The sequence below is a fragment of the Barbus barbus genome, assembly GCF_936440315.1.
Source record: "Barbus barbus genome assembly, chromosome: 4".
Classification (NCBI taxonomy): Eukaryota; Metazoa; Chordata; class Actinopteri; order Cypriniformes; family Cyprinidae; genus Barbus; species Barbus barbus.
The window spans coordinates 8,151,741-8,169,511 of NC_136732.1; the positions used below are offsets into that span (position 1 = coordinate 8,151,741).

Consider the following 17,771-nt stretch of genomic DNA (forward strand, 5'->3'; position numbering starts at 1 on the left):
ATATGCACCCTTCAAGGGTAAAGAAGGTGCGAAGGTGTTCGTACTTGCAGCACTGGTTTTATACACAAATACTCACAGACATTTAATTCACATGCATTGACATAATAAACTGCTTTATTTGTGCATTTTGGAATATTCTCTGTTGATTTGAGTGAGGTTCATTGATACAGAGTGCAGCCCAGGCTTCAGTGTGAAACACACTTCCTGTGTCGTCAATACTTTCTGCCAGAGCTGTTACCAAGGTTACGTCATTTACATCTCAGCTTTCTCCCGCTGACTCCCGGGTCCAATTACCCAACAGAAGAATCTTGTTATACACTTCATGTGTTTCCCTTTGGATGATTTTGTCTTGGACACCCCCATCCTGGAATGATTCCTGCTTATGTAATATATCTTCCCACCGCTCTGAGGATACAGTGTTTAAAAAAAAAAAAGAGAGAAAAGTGTAAAATGACTCTGGAATCATGACAGAAATGTGTATAGCTACTTTTTAGAAACTCTGAAGTCTTGAGTATACAGTGGGTGTCTGCTAATAACCCGCTCTGTCAGGATGAGGGGGTGGAAGCTGTCAGTACTTTTGGAGAACTTAAGACGGATTGAGATTTAGGGTCCTAAAGCTGTGAAAAAAGGAAAGAAAGAGACTTGCCTTTGCCTTTCCCTTTGTTTTACTCTTTACCTCAAGTTTATAAAAACATGGGTCTGTTGAATCTACTCAGCGACTTTATAGTATAATCATGACAATATTAGACTCTGGTCATGTGTTCGAAAAAAGAGTGCATTTATTTATTAAACAGGCACAGTATTGATGCAATTATTATATCTCAACTGCCCCCCCGACTGAGCCTGGTTTCTCCCAAGGTTTTTTTCTCCATTCTGTCACCGATGGAGTTTTGGTTCCTTGCCGCTGTCGCCTCTGGCTTGCTTAGTTGGGGACACTTCATTTCCAGCGATATCGTCGACCTGATTGCAAAGACACTATTTAAACTGAACTGAGCTGGATGGTGACATCACTGAATTCAATAATGAAATGCCTTAAACTGAAAATTGAGTGTTTAATCTTGACATTATTGACACACTATTTTCCTATTTTGATATTGTGCAGTTGCTTTGACACAATCTGTATTGTTAAAAGCGCTATATAAATAAAGGTGACTTGACTTGACTCAAGATAATGGATTACCACATTTAGAACAAAACGATGGGGGCTGAAAACTTTCAAGACAGTTTGTACTTGTTTATTAGGTGGTTGGCATGTCTTTACCCAACAAATGTTTATTTATTGCTGTGATGCATCAGCCATTGCTACAGTATTCAGTGTCACATGATACTTCAGAAATGTATTTTATTTTATTAAATATTTTCCTTCGCATTCTTGATTGCTGGAATTTATGTTTATGATTCCTGTGGCTTTGGTTTTCTGTTAACTTTTCTATCCATTAGGTATCCCATTTTAAAGATACCGCGGGGGGAGTTGAATTGATATGTGATATCATGTTGTTACTCCGGTTTGTATATTGTTGTTAAAAAAATAAATAATAATAATTCTAATATGCTGATTTATTATAAATTTTGGAAACAGTTGTGCTGCTTAATAGATTTTTTGGCAACTTGTAACTTGCGTTACTTTTTTAATTAATCTTTGATGAAGAAAAAGTTAAACAGCATTTATTCAAAATAGAAGTTTTTTGGGGGTCAGTAATTTTTTTCTTTCTCTTCTTTTAAAGAAATTAATAATTTTATTCAGCAAGGATGTGTTAAATTGATGAAAAGTAATAGAAATCTTTTCTAACAAAGTAAGTTTTTACTATTTTAATTAAATGCTGTTCTTTTTAACTTTTTATTCCTCAAAGAATCCTAAAAAGAAGTATAACACCCCCCCCCCCCCCCCCCCAAAAAAAAAATATTAAGCAGCAAAACTGCTTTCAGCATTGATAATAAATCTGCATATTAGAATGGTTGCTAATGGATCATGTGACACTGAAGACTGGAGTAATTATACTGAAAATTCAGCTTTGATCATAGGAATAAATTATATTTTGAAATGTATTAAAATAGAAAACCATTATGTATAATATTTCACAATATTGCTGTTTTATTCTCTATGTTTGGTCAAATAAATGCAACCTTGATGAGCATAAGAGACTTATGATCCCACGTACTGATCCCAAACTTCTGAACGGCATTGTACATAATTAAATTCTATGTATGTTTAATATAAACCAGTATCTGCTCTGTTTCTAACAGCCTCCATTTGATGGCGAGGATGAGGATGAGCTGTTTCAGTCCATAATGGAGCACAACGTGTCCTACCCCAAATCCCTGTCTAAAGAGGCAGTGTCCATCTGTAAAGGGGTGAGTCCCGAGACATCAGCTGGAGCTCCTTTATTCCTCTTAGTTTCTGTATGCCGTTGATCGCTGAATGAGAAACGAATAATGCAGAGGCTGTATTGGAATTAATTTTTCAGCTCAGATTAATAACTGGCGTACTTTAATATTGCTGTCAGATCAAGTCATGGAAATATTACCCTCTATAATAGTTGAGTAGAAGATAATAACATTTCATTCGTCTTTCCACAATTCTGATTATGTTCCTCGGCGAAACAGAAAAAATTAATATGATTCATGGCGGTGATATAAATGTCAGTAAAGGCAGTGATGACACTTTATAATAAAGGCTCTCCATAATTACTAATAATTTAAAATAGTTTTAAATATCATTAAACTTTAAGTAATATGTATGTGTATTAGATGTTTTGGCCACTGTGTAATTTTTCTTAATGATTATGAATGAATGCAAATGAGTGTTAATACGACTCTAATGTTAGTTAATGGAAAATGTTTTCTTTCACTTAAGTGATTTCAGTTCAAATTTAGCACAGCCAAGTTGGAAAAAACTTTGCACTAGTGTATTTTAGTGGTTTCTATAAAATGAAAAATGAATTATTTATTTACATATTTTATGCTTCAGATTTAGCCTACCTAGCCAGATGCTCCTTCATTATTAAATCTGAGGTGTAATAATCTCTCTCTCCTCCTCCACTCACACAGCTGATGACGAAGCATCCATCCAAGCGTCTAGGTAGTGGTCCAGAGGGTGAGAGAGATATAAAGGAGCAGGCTTTCTTCCGCAGAATCGACTGGGAACGGTTGGGCAACAGAGAGATCCAGCCACCTTTCAAACCCAAAGTGGTGAGTGTGAGTATGATGTGTCTGTACGTCTGTGACCTTTGCCAGCGCTGTTGGTGTTGATGACAGCTCGCACTTTCAGGTCACAGTAGACCACACTGTATGTTGTTTAGTTACTTACATAACCCCTGTTCTTTGATAATACTGTAGTTTGATGTGTCATATTCTCAGCCTCAAATGACCGATCCCTGCTCATCTAATGCATGTTATACACTAAGATGGCTGAAGCTAGTGCATACACCAATGACTAGCTGCTGCTATGTTACTTCCTAGTGTAGAGCTCTCTGGTTTTGTAAACTAAAGCATCATAGTTCCACGATTCTGTGTTTCCCAAAACCATTTTTCCAATGAACATTTGCAAACAGCTTTGCAATGTATTATAGTTGATACTACTCGATCTGCGATTAGTTAGAATGGCATTGACTTCGATAGCTCTTAAAATCAATATTTTTTGCAAAATAAGCAAACTAACATTCAGAAAAATCTTTATCTGTCTATCCAAATATGTACAAATTTAATTATACCTTTTACACAGTTAATTTTTCTTGTGTCGAACAGGAAATTCACCACTGATAAGAAACTCATTTTTTGGTTAGAAGTTACAGAGCTGCTAAAAAGAACCATCTCACCATCTCTCTGATCAATGAGATGAGTAAATTATTCTCTTTTTTATTCACTACTTCAGTGCTTGACAGGAAGGGATTGTGAACTTTGGTGAACTGCCTAATGGAATAAAAGGGGGTTGAGAGTCCATGCTGTTACAACTCAGTGGACTGCTTATTAGTGATGGGAAGTTCGGATCATTTTACCGACTCGGACCTTTGAGTCTCGTTCAGCAAAATGAACGAATCTTTTTTCGAGTCATTTCGTTCATTTCGTTCATTTTAGCAAAATATAATTCAAATGTTATGTGTTACTTTCCAAACACATCTACTACTTATGCAAACGTTTATCACACTACAAACAATACAAAACTATGCTATAAGAAACAGAAAATATTACTTAATTGTTTACCTGGGTCTTTAATCTATGATTAGCGCACCACCTCTTATCTGACAAGTGTTCGGGTTTGAGTCGTTCGTTCATCACGTGACAGCCCCATACGCTTAACCAATGCAGCCTGAGCCGGAAAGAGAATTGATTAGTTCTTTGATTGAGTCTCGGGTTTGAGTCGTTCGTTCATCACGTGACAGCCCCATACGCTTAACCAATGCAGCCTGAGCCGGAAAGAGAATTGATTAGTTCTTCGATTGAGTCTCGGGTTTGAGTCGTTCGTTCTTTTGTCACGTGACCACTTGCCGGATCAGTACATATCAAATAGGCTACCATAAAGTAAAACTGTATTTTTTGTATGTTGGATCATATTTAAGAATTATCATAAAATTATCAAAATATGTGTAATAAGCATTTTCCTAGAAATAAAAATGGTCTGTTCATTTTTTTTAATGCAAACATGCCTTAAAGCATGTTCTAAAATATAGCCACAGTGTTATTTTAAAGCTTATTTATTTTTTATTTATTTAAAAAAGGCCTAGCTTGTTGTGCAGTATTTTGTTTTAGTTTAAGGCTCTGTGGCTTTAGTATATTTTAATTTTCTTGTATTTTTTATTTAAATAGTTTAAATTCATTTTGGAATAGTTATCCTCTTTGCTATAGCTTTTTCTGGCACAAAAATAAACAATAAAAAACTATTCAGGAGTGTGTACCGAGTGTTAATGTCTAAAGTGTCATATGTTACAAAAGTATAGTAAGTAACACTATAGTCCAATCTAAAGGGTTAACTCAAAAGACAACAAGGTATTGTATTTTATGAAGATTAGACTAAACAAATAAAAATAAAAACAAAGCATAACAAGTCAAGTCTGCTTTATTGTCAATTCTTTCACATGTACAGTACATACATACAGAGAACTGAAATTGCGTTACTCTCAGACCCTTGGTGCATACAATTAACATTTAAGACACTGACAGTAGACGTTCAAATACAGATAAATACAGTTTAAACATATGCACATACAACTATACAAATGAGGACTAAAAAAAAAATAAAAAATATTATTTTTTGTAGAAAAATAAAGAAAGAGATAAAGTGGCATAAGGCACATGGCAGAATAGATAGAGTGCAAACCAGTTAAATAAAACAAAACTAAATGTGCAGGTATATGTGTACTGCAAGAAGAGGTTAACCAACTCGTTATTATCTTTTTTTACCACATGGTGTTATGGAAAAGAACCATGTGACAGAAATTAAAAGCAATAATTTGAGACCAGAAAAGCATCACATAACTGTAAGAGTAAATAATAATACTAATTCTAATAATAATAATAATGACTATGCACCCGTTTGTAAGTAAGGTTGTAAATTAACTAATTTCTCTGTCCAAAACTGTCACGTCACGTGACAAAAGAACGAACGACTCAAACCCGAGACTCGATATAGAAGAACTAATCAATTCTCTTTCCGGCTCAGGCTGCATTGGTTAAGCGTATGGGGCTGTCACGTGATGAACGAGCGACTCAAACCCGAGACTCGATATAGAAGAACTAATCAATTCTCTTTCCGGCTCAGGCTGCATTGGTTAAGCGTATGGGGCTGTCACGTGATGAACGAACGACTCAAACCCGAGAATGCTGTGCAATGCGCATGCGCGACTGAACGAATCACTCCCCGAGACGACTCGTTCTTCTCGAGTCACATTAAAGATTCGTTCAAAATGAACGAATCGTTCAAGAACGACCCATCACTACTGCTTATAGCCTTGAACAGCTAAGTAGGACACCGATGCAAGATCAGCCTGTCTATAAAGTCAAAATTAACTATGTTCACACCGTTTTAGCTTACTAAAACGAGCTTACTCATGCATTTTGATTTACAGAATAATTTGATCTAATGATCAAGGAGGGTGAAAAATAGGTGGATGGAGGGGACGGTTTGAGAAATTACAAATTTTCTGGTGATAAGTCAATAGGGAGCCAAGTCACTTAAGAGTAGGTGGATTACAGAATATCAATGCAAACACTTGTTTAAACATGAAACATGCACAATATGATCAGGAATGTGTATTAAAAAGTATTTGATTTCACGTTGACTTTAAGAGTTGTAACTCACGAGCAATCGTGAGATGATGAGCGCTTCCTCAGAAGTTCCTCAGAAGAAGCTCACTAGTCCAGCCCAGAGAGTTTATACAGTACAATACAATACAAATTTGATTTCTATAGCACATTTAAAACAACTGCCTCTGACCAAAGTGCTTTCCAACATCATGACATACAGTCACACAAACAAAATTAAACATTAAAAATTAAAATCTGATTACTCTAATCAATTTTAAAAGCTCCACTAAAAAGGTATGATTTGAATCTAGATTTAAAAGCATCCACAGATGGGGAAGGTTTAATATGCATTGGAAGAGGGTTCCATAATCGAGGAGCAGCCACTGAGAAAGCTCTATCACCCTTTGATTTTTATCTTGTTTCAGGAACATGAAGAATCATCGAAGATCTCATGTTCCTTTTATTTGATAAGGAATCAAAAGTTCAACAATATATTTTGAGGAAATGCCTAAATGCCTAAATTCTAAATTTTACAGGCAAGCAGTGTAAAGAAACCAAGACTGGGGTAGTTCTCTCTCTTCTTTGTGCGAGTCAAAAGTCTGGCAGCAGAATTTTGTACTAATTGAAGATGAGATAATTGACCCAGTGAAATACATGTATATACAGAATTAAAGTAATCAGTGCGTGATGATACAAAAGCATGAATAACAGTCTCCAGGTCTTTAAAATAGAGAACTGATTTCAGTTTAGAAATTATTCTGAGTTGATAAAACACAGCCTTCACCACACTAGTAACCTGTTTATCTAAAACTAAAGCTGAACCCATTATAACACCCAAATTCTTGACATGATCTGAAACACTTATCTTCATAGAGGCCAACCTACTTAAAATTTCCTTGGAAGCAGAAGAGGCCCTAAAGACAACACACTTAAGTCTTATTAGTATTAAGATGAAGAAAACTGGCAATAAAGATCAAGATCAAGATGGTGCCTCGGCAACCTCCGTGGTGTGCTCCACAGTTGTTTTTATGTTTTTGTTAGTTTGTCCTATCTTTAGTTATATCCCTGCAATCAGTTTCACCAGAGACAAACTGCTGGACATTCGGCAGTACACACCACCCAATATTTCCCGACTATTCTGATGTTTCACTTGACATTGTAGTTGGCAGAGCAGCGGAACTGATCAAACGCTTCAGGACGCGCAGACGGGGGAAGCGAGCCGCGCGCTCGTGAAACTCAGACAGCGCGGATTTCGGACAGCCTAGTATCCATCTGGCGAATCTCTGCTCTCTACCCAACAAAATGGACGAACTCCTTCTGCTCTCCTGGACAAATAAGGATTTTTCAAACTTTGCTGCTCTGTGTTTCACGGAAACCTGGCTGAATGACGCTATTCAGGACAGCGCGTTAAGTCTGCCGGGCTTTCAGCTGTTTAGAGCAGACCACGTTGCAGAATCAACGGGGAAATCACATGGTGGCAGGACATTCTTTTACATCAATGAAAGGTGGTGTACAGATGTAACAGTGTTAAAGAAGATGTGCTGTCCTGATCTAGAAGCGCTTTTCATTAACTGTAAGCCTTTCTACTTTTGCTCGTGAGTGGTTACATTCCACTGCAAGCACACGTGAGCTCAGCTTTACAGGAACTCACTGATCAGATCACAGAGACAGAACAACAACACCCAGACTCTGTTTTAATAATTCTCAGGGACTTTAATGAAGCAAATCTCTCCCGTGAACTGCCAAAATACAGACAGCATGTTACATGTCCAACCAGAGACAGTAAGGTATTGGATCACTGTTACACAGGAATAAAAGATGCATATCACTCTGTCCCACGGGCAGCTTTTTAGGACTCTCTGATCACTGTTTGGTTCATCTTATACCAAACTACAGGCAGAAACTGAAATCAGCCAAACCTGTATTAGGGACTGTTAAAAGATGGACTAATGAAGGAGAGCAGGATTTAAAAGCCTGTTTCGACCTTATTGATTGGAGTGTTTTTGAAGCTGATGCCAATGATCTGGGCGAGCTTACAGAGACTGTAACATCTTATATCAGTTTCTGTGAAGATATGTGCATTCCTATCAGGACTCATCTAACTTACAACAACAAACCGTGGTTCACTGCAAAACTCAGACAGCTCCATCAGGCAAAGGGGGACAAAGTCTTGTATAAACAGGCCAAATACACACTGGAAAAGGAGATCAGAGTGGCAAAGAGGAATTATTCTGAAAAACTAAGGATTCAGTTTACTTCCAGCGACTCAGCATCAGTTTGGAAAGGTCTGAAAGAGATCACCAACTATAAGACACCATCCCCCAGCACTGTGGTGAATCAACAACTGGCAGACGATCTGAATGAGTTCTATTGTATGTTTGAAAAACACCCCACACCCGCTCTGAACACCTCTCCACACAACCATTAACACCTCTAGAAACCCCCCTCTCCCCCACACCTACACTTCAGATCAGCAAAGACGATGCTCCAGGTCTTCTGGAAGCAGAAAAGGAAAAAAGCACCAGGCCCAGATTGTGTCACACCAGTCTGTCTGAAATCCTGTGCTGACCAGCTGGCCCCCATCTTCACATAGATTTTCAACAGATCACTGGAACTGTGCAAAAGTCCCTTCATGCTTCAAACGCTCCAAGATCATCCCCATCCTAAAGAAATCCAAAATTACAGGACTAAATGACTACAGACCTGTGGCTCTAACGTCTGTAGTCGTTAAGTCATTTGAAAAACTGGTGCTGGCCCACCTGAGTGTGCCTACAGTATGCCTACAGAGCAAACAGGTCTGTGGACGATGAGACAAACTAACTCAGCTCTCCGTACCCACCTCCGTCTGTCAGTGGATCACCAGCTTCCTGACAGACAGGCAGCAGCTAGTGAGGCTGGGGAAATTCTCATCCAGCACCCGTACGATCAGCACTGGAGCTCCTCAGGGCTGCGTTCTCTCCCCACTGCTATTCTACCATCGACTGCACATCTAAAGACCCCTCTGTCAAGCTCCTGAAGTTTGCAGACGACTCCACACTTATCGGCCTCATTCAGGACGGTGACGAGTCTGCTTACAGACAGGAGGTTAAGGAGCTGGCTGTCTGGTGCAGTCTTAACAACTGGGAGCTCAACATACTCAAAACAGTGGAGATGATTGTGGACTTCAGGAGAAACCCCCCTGCTCTCCCCCCACTCACCATCATGAATAGCATAACAACAGTGGAGTCATTCAGATTCCTGGGCACCACCATCTCCCAGGACCTGAAGTGGGACTCTCACATTGACTCCATTTTGAAAAAGGCCCAGCAGAGGTCTGCACTTCAATAACTATCTGGTTCAGCTCAGCTACCAAATCTGACCTCAGAAGACTACAGAGGGTAGTCCGAACAGCTGAGCGAATCATTGGTACAACCCTCCCTACTCTCCAAGAACTGTACTTATCCAGAATGAGCAAAAGGGCTGGCAAAATCACTCTGGACCCCTCACATCCAGCACACTCCCTCTTTGAACTGTTACAGTCTGGTCGACGCTACAGAGCTCTGAGCGCCAGAATTGCCAGGCACAGGAACAGATTCTTCCCTCAGGCAATCCATCTCATGAACACTTGACAATAATTGTGGAACACACACTATTTGTACATTTATATACTTATTTATCTAATACACATACTTAGGCTGCATTTACTCTGCAAATCTTGATGACCAATTCCGATTTTGTGACTATATCCTATATCCTATATTGTGACTATATATATTTTTTGGATGACATGCTTACATTTCTTTTAAAAGTGACCCGTATCCAATGTGTGCATTTTACACTGCACTTGGTGAAACAAGCCAAATATAGCATATGACATCACAAATCAATTTGAATAGTACATTGAGTTTAATTTATTGAAATGGAATTCATATAGAAACGTTTTTAATGCAATAGTTACATCTATACATCAAAATAATTATATAGCCAAGAACACATTCTTTAGGACAGTGATGATCTTCAGCTCTGCTGAAAGCTTGTGAGTGGAATAATACTCAGGTGGTAGATAATGTTAAGCATGTCACATAGTCTGTGTTTTTTTTAGTAATTAAAACCAAATGCGTTCATCAGTGATTGTATATCAAAGGCAGGGACGTGTTTGTGTGCATTTTATTTTGTGGTTTCAATGTAACGAAGGGGACTGAAGCACTCGTCTGTGCACGAGCCGCTATCACTGACAACAGCAGCACATTTCAGCATCAGATAGTCTTTTATTTAACACAAACGAATGAAATTAATACTCTGCTACTCAACTAGAGGTGATTCATTTGTTACAGGTATGTCTATACCGCAAAATGTTTAAAAAAGCTCAGATTTCAATGACGTAGGAGTCACATTTACAGTGGAATATCCAATCTGACCGCTTACATGGCAGGGTCAAATGTACGTATCCGATTCATATCTGATTTATTTCTACATATGATAGAGGCCTGAAACCGATTGGAGAATATCAGAATCCATGCGATTTTCTCCTGCTTACACGGTCGTGGACCATATCCGATCTGGGAGGAAAAAATCGGAATTGGGTCACTTGAACCATGCAGTGTAAATGCGGCCTTAGCCTGCATTTCAAATTGCACATAATATACAGTACCTGTACATACAAAACTGTCTATTGTAATATACCTGTACATACAATTGTCAATTTGTATACTGTTATTCCCTAATTACTTGCCCTATTTTTATTCTTTTATTATCTGTGTTTTTGTTCTGTCACTGTCATTCTTTTGCACTGTGGAAGCTTCTCTCACGAAACAAATTCCTCGTATGTGTAAACATACCTGGCAATAAAGCTCATTCTGATTCTGTTTCTGAAAACTGCCTGCCAACCAGGCTCTAATCTCACCTAAACACTGAGCAAGTCCATCAAACAGAAACAGAAAGCTGTGCAGACCATTTTAATGCATCTGAAAAAGATGTTTTCAATGAACTGGAGAAGCCAGGAGTGATCATATTGAAAAAAATGAAGTATCTCTTAAACCTGCCATCCAGTTTATTCAACCAGTTTTGGTGATTAAGTCCTGCTCTCACACTCTTGGGGTGTTTTCATACCTGGCCCGTTTGAAGCGTTTGTTTTGGGACCTGGAGCATTTTCTCCCTTTGTTCAGTTCGTAAAGTCATATATGAACATGGCACCTTTTGGTATGCTTGAAAGCGAAATAAAGCAAGTAGAAAATGCAACATTAGGGGCTTTCACAACAAAGGGATGATTTCATGGCGTGTTCACATTGCAGGAACTGGGACTGATTTTAGTTATAGGAATGATTTTTGGGGGGAATAACTTCACAGTAGGATCTAAACCAGGACAATAGGAACTACCAGTGACATAAGTATGTTGATTGGCCGAATGCATACCATACAAAAAAGCTGTGTATATACTTATTCCATGAACATGGAAACCATCGGTAGGTGAACTGATGCTGGCACTTGTCTGTCCTCCATCCTCCAGTTGCTGACATTGTTGAGTGCCACAGCTAAATAACGTCACTGTAGGCCAGCTTATGTCACTTCAGAGATCCTACTGATGCTGCGAATGCAATCAGGAAAATGGCCCTAGGTGAAAATGTAGTGCTCACGGGACCGCCCTGGTGGCTAGTTCTTGTAACAAAGTTCCTATAACTACCCGGTGCGAACACCCTTATTATAACAATTTAAGTTCCTGTTTTGGGACAGTCTACAGATCTAAAACCACACTTAAAGGATTAGTTCACTTTTAAAAAAAACTTTTGCTGATAATTTACTCACCCCCATGTCATCCAAGATGTCCATGTCTTTCTTTCTTCAGTCGAAAAGAAATTAAGGTTTTTGATGAAAACATTTCTCAATATAATGGACTTCATTGGGACCCAAACGGTTCAAGGTCCAAATGACAGTTTCAGTGCAGCTTCAAAGGGCTTTAAACGATACCAGACGATGAATAAGGGTGTTATCTAGCGAAACGATCGGTCATTTCAAAAATAAATAAAAAAGTTTAAGTTTTATAAGCACAAATGCTCGCCTTGCTCTGTTCTGTGATGCGCGTTCGTGACATCACGTAATACGCAATTACGTGGAAAAGGTCACGGTTGAGGTAGGCGAAGTACCGAAGTATGAACAGTAAACCCTGCCTACTTTTAGTTGAATGGCCATCTCTGTCATTTTGACATTGACGAGCTCTGTTAGACCGCTGAGGCAGACTAGGCTAAGAATGTAACTTTTAAACCTTTTTGTCATCCTAAATATAGAGTGCTGCATAATGGAGTGCAGCAGATCAATGCAAGAATTTCAAATACTGGGGGGGACAGATTGGCCATTTCTAATTATTTGGGGGGACTTGTTCAGAGTCGTGGTTACTTGTGAATGTCATCTGTTAGTGTGTGGAATAAAAAGTATAGGAACAAACCTGTTTAATCTATGGTTTTTCATCATTATGTTTGTAGTCGCTGACATATTGAAAATCTGATAAGGTTTTAAAAATCTTTTAGTGTGGGCCAGCATTTATTCAACTTGGCCTAATAAGGGAATCCACATGATAAAGGCCTGGGTTATTTTAAGAGTCTTTTCATGTGTTTGCATCAAAACCACCCACCCTCTGCGCTGATCTTCCCTCACTCTGTGTATATGTGTGTTTTATGGGTATAACCTGATTCATCTTAACCTGTGCCCACCCATGTTTGTTTGCACCACCCCTCAAAGGACCCCCACAGGTTGCAATCGTTTCGACCTTTAACACAGCCCTGAATATTCCCCTTCCAATCATCTTTCTGAAAATCCTCCATTTACTGGACATATGAGCTTACGTGACGTCTAAGCGGAAGTCCTACGTGAATGAATTTTCTCTCAGGCACACGGCCAGCTTTTCAATTGAGTCTAAAAATAACCGGCCGTCTTTCTTCTCCCCTTCCTTTCACAGTGTGGCAAAGCGGCGGAGAACTTTGACAAATTCTTCACCCGCACGCAGCCCATGCTGACCCCTTCAGACCAGCTGGTCATCGCCAACATCGACCAGAGCGAATTCGCTGGATTCTCTTTCATAAACCCAGAGTTCATCCACCCATCGTCGCTTCACAGTGTGGTATGAGACGGCCCGATGAAGAAGAAGACCGCCCGTCCAGCTCAAACTAACAACCACATCCATGTTATTTATGAACTTACCAAATCTTTGTAGACAGTTGAATACCCTTTATCTGAACATATCTGAACTGAGGAGGGCTGGAGAAGGGGGTTTGATGGCTGAAGGGAAATAATTATTCTTTTATGAGGTTCCATCTCGGTTAGGATGCTGCTTGGGTAGGCAGTAGACAGAGAGGCATCTCTCTAGGCTTTTTGAAACACGGTGATAATGTCCTCACAGTAATGGCAGTTCATCTAATACCTGTATGCAGATAGATGTTATGTGCAAACCCAGTATATTTTACAAAACAGATATTTTTTTGAAGGTGGAGATAATGAACGATCCCTTTTTCCAGTCCTCACATTCTTTGTGTGTGAAGCATGCTGACATGAAACAGGTTTTTGTGTCCTATTCCTTATATCCTCTACTGCCATTTCTAATGTTCTACAATTATATATTTGTAAATCTAAAAGAAAAAATCTTGTTATAGGAGTGCCAAAATATAACTGCATCAAAAGGTTTTTTATATCCAGCTCTAAATATGCATATTGATTTCCTACTAGATCTCTTGGTGGTGTCCCTTGGGCTGAAACTTGAACCCTTATCGCTCCCCAAGTTTTAGCATGACAACTTTCAATCTCATCACTGCCTGCTCGCCTGGTTCCTACATATTCAACATAAACACAACCCTTTCTCTCGCTCTAAATGTATGAATTGTGATTCCTCGTTGGTAAAGCGCAGGCCTACGCACCCGCAGAATCCTGCAGATTTCCACAGAATTAGATCTGTCCTACTCATCCGCTTGCATGTTTGTTTTGATGAAATACTTCAGATAATCGAATGATACTGTTTTATTTAACATATTTTACCATGTTTAAATCCATCCTGTAGATTTTCTGTCATGATCAGCACATAAAATGTCTGCAGATTCTGCCTGGGCCTGATAAAGCGTAAACATTTCAAGTCTCTTCTGAAAGAAATAGATGTGGTATTTGATTTAACACTTGCATATTATGCTAAAGAAAACTACCACTGCTACAATATAACGAATTTGTAACGAGATAAAAACCTGTCGAAACCATATCCAGGACATACTACACCCTAGAAATTCTTCTTTGCTTAAAGAAAAAGAAATCATGTTTTTAAGCTTTTTTATTTTATTTTAATTTTTGCATTGTGACATTTCCATGACTGTTAAGCAGAAGACTTATTTACCCTTACTTAAATGTGGAAAAATGTGAAATGAAGATGTACTATTCAATGTACATTAGGTATTTATAAATCATGGTAGTCTTTGTGGTTTATGCTGCTTATTACTGTAATTATTTGACATGCTGAAAATCACCATTGAGAACAAAGAATTGCAGAAAAAGTTCAAACATAAATGTGCATACCTGTCATAAAAATTATGCCACAATGCAAAAACTCCTAATGGTCTTCAAATACAGTTTCTTTTCATATAAATCATCACAGTTTAAGACTCCCTAATGCCCAACATGATTTTTTTGTCAAATGTTGGGAGGTCGTTTATGTATAACTTCTAATATAACCCTGTCTCTGGTGGTGTTTCTGTCCGTTGGTGATCAATACTCTTCGTGTTAAACTACATGTTCTTATCAAAGGGAGCTTTCTGGTATATATCGGATATTTTTATCTTTTTAGGTCTTAGTTTACAATCATCTTGCATTTCTGCTCTGTGAGTACTTTTACGTAGAGCGCTATGTTTACTGTTACACTAAAGGTACAATATATATATATATACCACGATTTTTGTAAATACAGAGAAGGCGTACATTATCCTACAGATTTTATACTAAGAACTGAATGTGCTTTTACTAACTTAGATGGTTTCTATGTTTAAACGATACAAAAAGACTAGTTTGGCTAATTTGAGATAGCTTTGGTATCTGCAAACCTTTGTTACATGTAATTCTTGTATTTATCTGCTGTTTTCTATGCTGATAGTATATAAGTGTATGTAGACTGACTCTGTGCTCCTACATACTGTACGTGTGTTTGTACTGCAGCTGCTGTGTGCATGTGGGGCAAATTGGCGCATGCAAAACGTGTTGCATGATTCCAGGAATCCGGAGTCCTCTAGCATGGAATGATTGTCACACCGAGTACCATATCTGTCCCACCTCAGCTCTCTTCCTTTGTGTTGTTGCTTTTGTTCTTGTTTAGTTTCTGTCTGTGGATGAAGATTTAGACTCCGTAATGCATAGATTCCAACCTCTGCTGAGCAACTCTGTCTGAATGAGCTGCATATAGTACCTCAGAAATGCTGTATTTACACATTAAATTGCTCAGTTTGGGTTCTAGTCTTGTGCCAAGCCCTCGGTGGAAATACTGTAGTTATCAGGTGCAACATTGTTGAATTTCACCACTGATTCATCAGTATGAGCGCATTTTTTGATCTGTCATTTTTCAGTATGTATTTTAGAAATTGAATAGACCTGATGTTTGAAGCCCCTGTGTATGGAAGAACAAGTAGATATTTCACATTTTTATTTCTTCCTTCATTCAGAAGTATATGGATACATGATGAACAAGTGGAAATAGAGCCGGTCCTCTTATGAAGTGATTCAGAAAGCCTTTAAGTGGTTGTCTTGCAGGATGCAGGTTTACACAAGTGTCTCACATTGAGAGAATTTGGGAATGTAATGTTCACGTGTTTGATTGTGGTTTTTCTGCATGTTGAGGTGGCATTCAAGCGTTCCCTGGACATTTGAAGTATATGAACATTCCACCCAGCCATGTCTTACTAGAGATTCTATCAGGAATTATAAATATATATTTATTATTATTATGAAATTATGGATTCCAGGACAGTGTTAAAGTTAAATCACTCATCTTTACAAAATTTTGTCCCTCTGTTCTTTGTGAAGGATAATGTGTATAAATAAATGTATGACAAAAGTGATATTGTCCATGTTTTAGTTCTTCAAAATGAAGAAACCGAATGAAGTATCCCTTTTAGACAAGCAAAGATGGTAATCATAAAGAATTAAACTCTGATTCTGGTTCTGATGCCTCCTAATGATTCTTGTTTCTTAGGGTTCCAATACTTTAGTACTTTTAAGGAATACGCATTGAAAAAATGAAACAGGGCCAAATGATAAGATGAGGCAAAGTAATACATTTAAAACAAAAGGACATTTATTAACTTTTTTTTAAATGTCTTTGTAAAGGTGGCATATGCATTTCAATAACTGTCGATAAAGCGATAAATTATTATTATTTTTTTATTATTAAATAATGATGTTATTTTGAACATAGAAACAGTATAGGGGATATAACAAATCAACCTAAATAAATGAAGGACACAAATGATAAGAAAGCGACAGTTAACACTTAAACAGTTATCTTTGTAAGAGACCATTATTCTTTCTTAAATAAAGTTTTATCGATTTCTTGTTAGAAGTACAGCACAGGGGCTTTTTCGATCCCAAAAAGGGCTAAAATGGGGTTTTGAAACAGTACAACTGAATGCAATTTCTGACCAAATAAGGACTTCACTGTTATAAATCAAAAGGTCACCATGTCCCCAGAAGTATATTAAAGCCAGTACAGTATACTGTATGTAGTATTTCAGTACACCCTTAGAGAAAGAAGATGAAGATCATTTTTTGTCTCTCTCTCTCGGAGAACACTGCTGCACTTGAGAGAACCCATAATAAGAAAGATTTTTTTTTCAAGAATACAATCATATATATATATACATATATATAAATCACCTCGGGTAAGTCTATTTTCTTTACCTCTCAGGCAGAGTCAGGTAGGCTGTAGTTTCCAATAAATTCTTGTTCTCTCTCAATAATGCTCTAACATCACACGCAGATGGCAAATCTATCAAGTGAACAGTTTATAGTGAATTCAGTGACTTTATGAGAAGGATTACAATGAAATTGCGGTATCTCAGAAGAGGCAGAATGGAATTTCAAACATATTTCATGTAAACAATTTACAATCACTCTCTGGGGTCAGAGTTATCTATTATGTTAGTGTCCTCATATAGAGATATTACATAAAACACATAATTTGGTTATGGCAGAAAGTAAAATGCTTGCCATGGCCACCACAAGGTATTTTTGCTACGGCTCCATTTCTGAAAATGTTCAATGCCTCAACCTTTCTCAATCCCGGCCCCCTGTCTCTCTCCCATTTTGCTTCCTGTCATCATACCGTCCTATTGTAATAAATGCTAAAATGCCAAAAGTAAATAAAAAACAAAAAACTGAAGAGTGGGTCTTTTTCAAGTAAATGACTGTCATTTATGCCAATTAAGTTAATATATAGCCTATTTGCAGCATATTGTTCTATGTGATTTTTTTAAAGACTGAATGCCTGCCATGTGCATAGCCAGTCAGTGATAGAAAACTGACAAAACTGAAAGTACAGT

The 17,771-nt window shown here is 37.9% G+C and overlaps 1 protein-coding gene across 1 annotated transcript in view; it reads left to right on the top strand.

The window, feature by feature from the left end:
* Positions 1-14,072, top strand: part of LOC306867304 (protein kinase C alpha type-like) — a 207,216-nt gene extending 193,144 nt beyond the window's left edge. Inside the window, exons 15-17 of the mRNA XM_079412907.1 lie at positions 2,245-2,352; positions 3,049-3,189; positions 13,169-14,072. Of these exons, the coding sequence (XP_079269033.1) occupies positions 2,245-2,352; positions 3,049-3,189; positions 13,169-13,336 (417 nt within the window). The 3' untranslated portion in view covers positions 13,337-14,072. The remainder of the gene's footprint in view (positions 1-2,244; positions 2,353-3,048; positions 3,190-13,168) is intronic.
* The last annotated feature ends 3,699 nt before the right edge of the window (positions 14,073-17,771 follow it).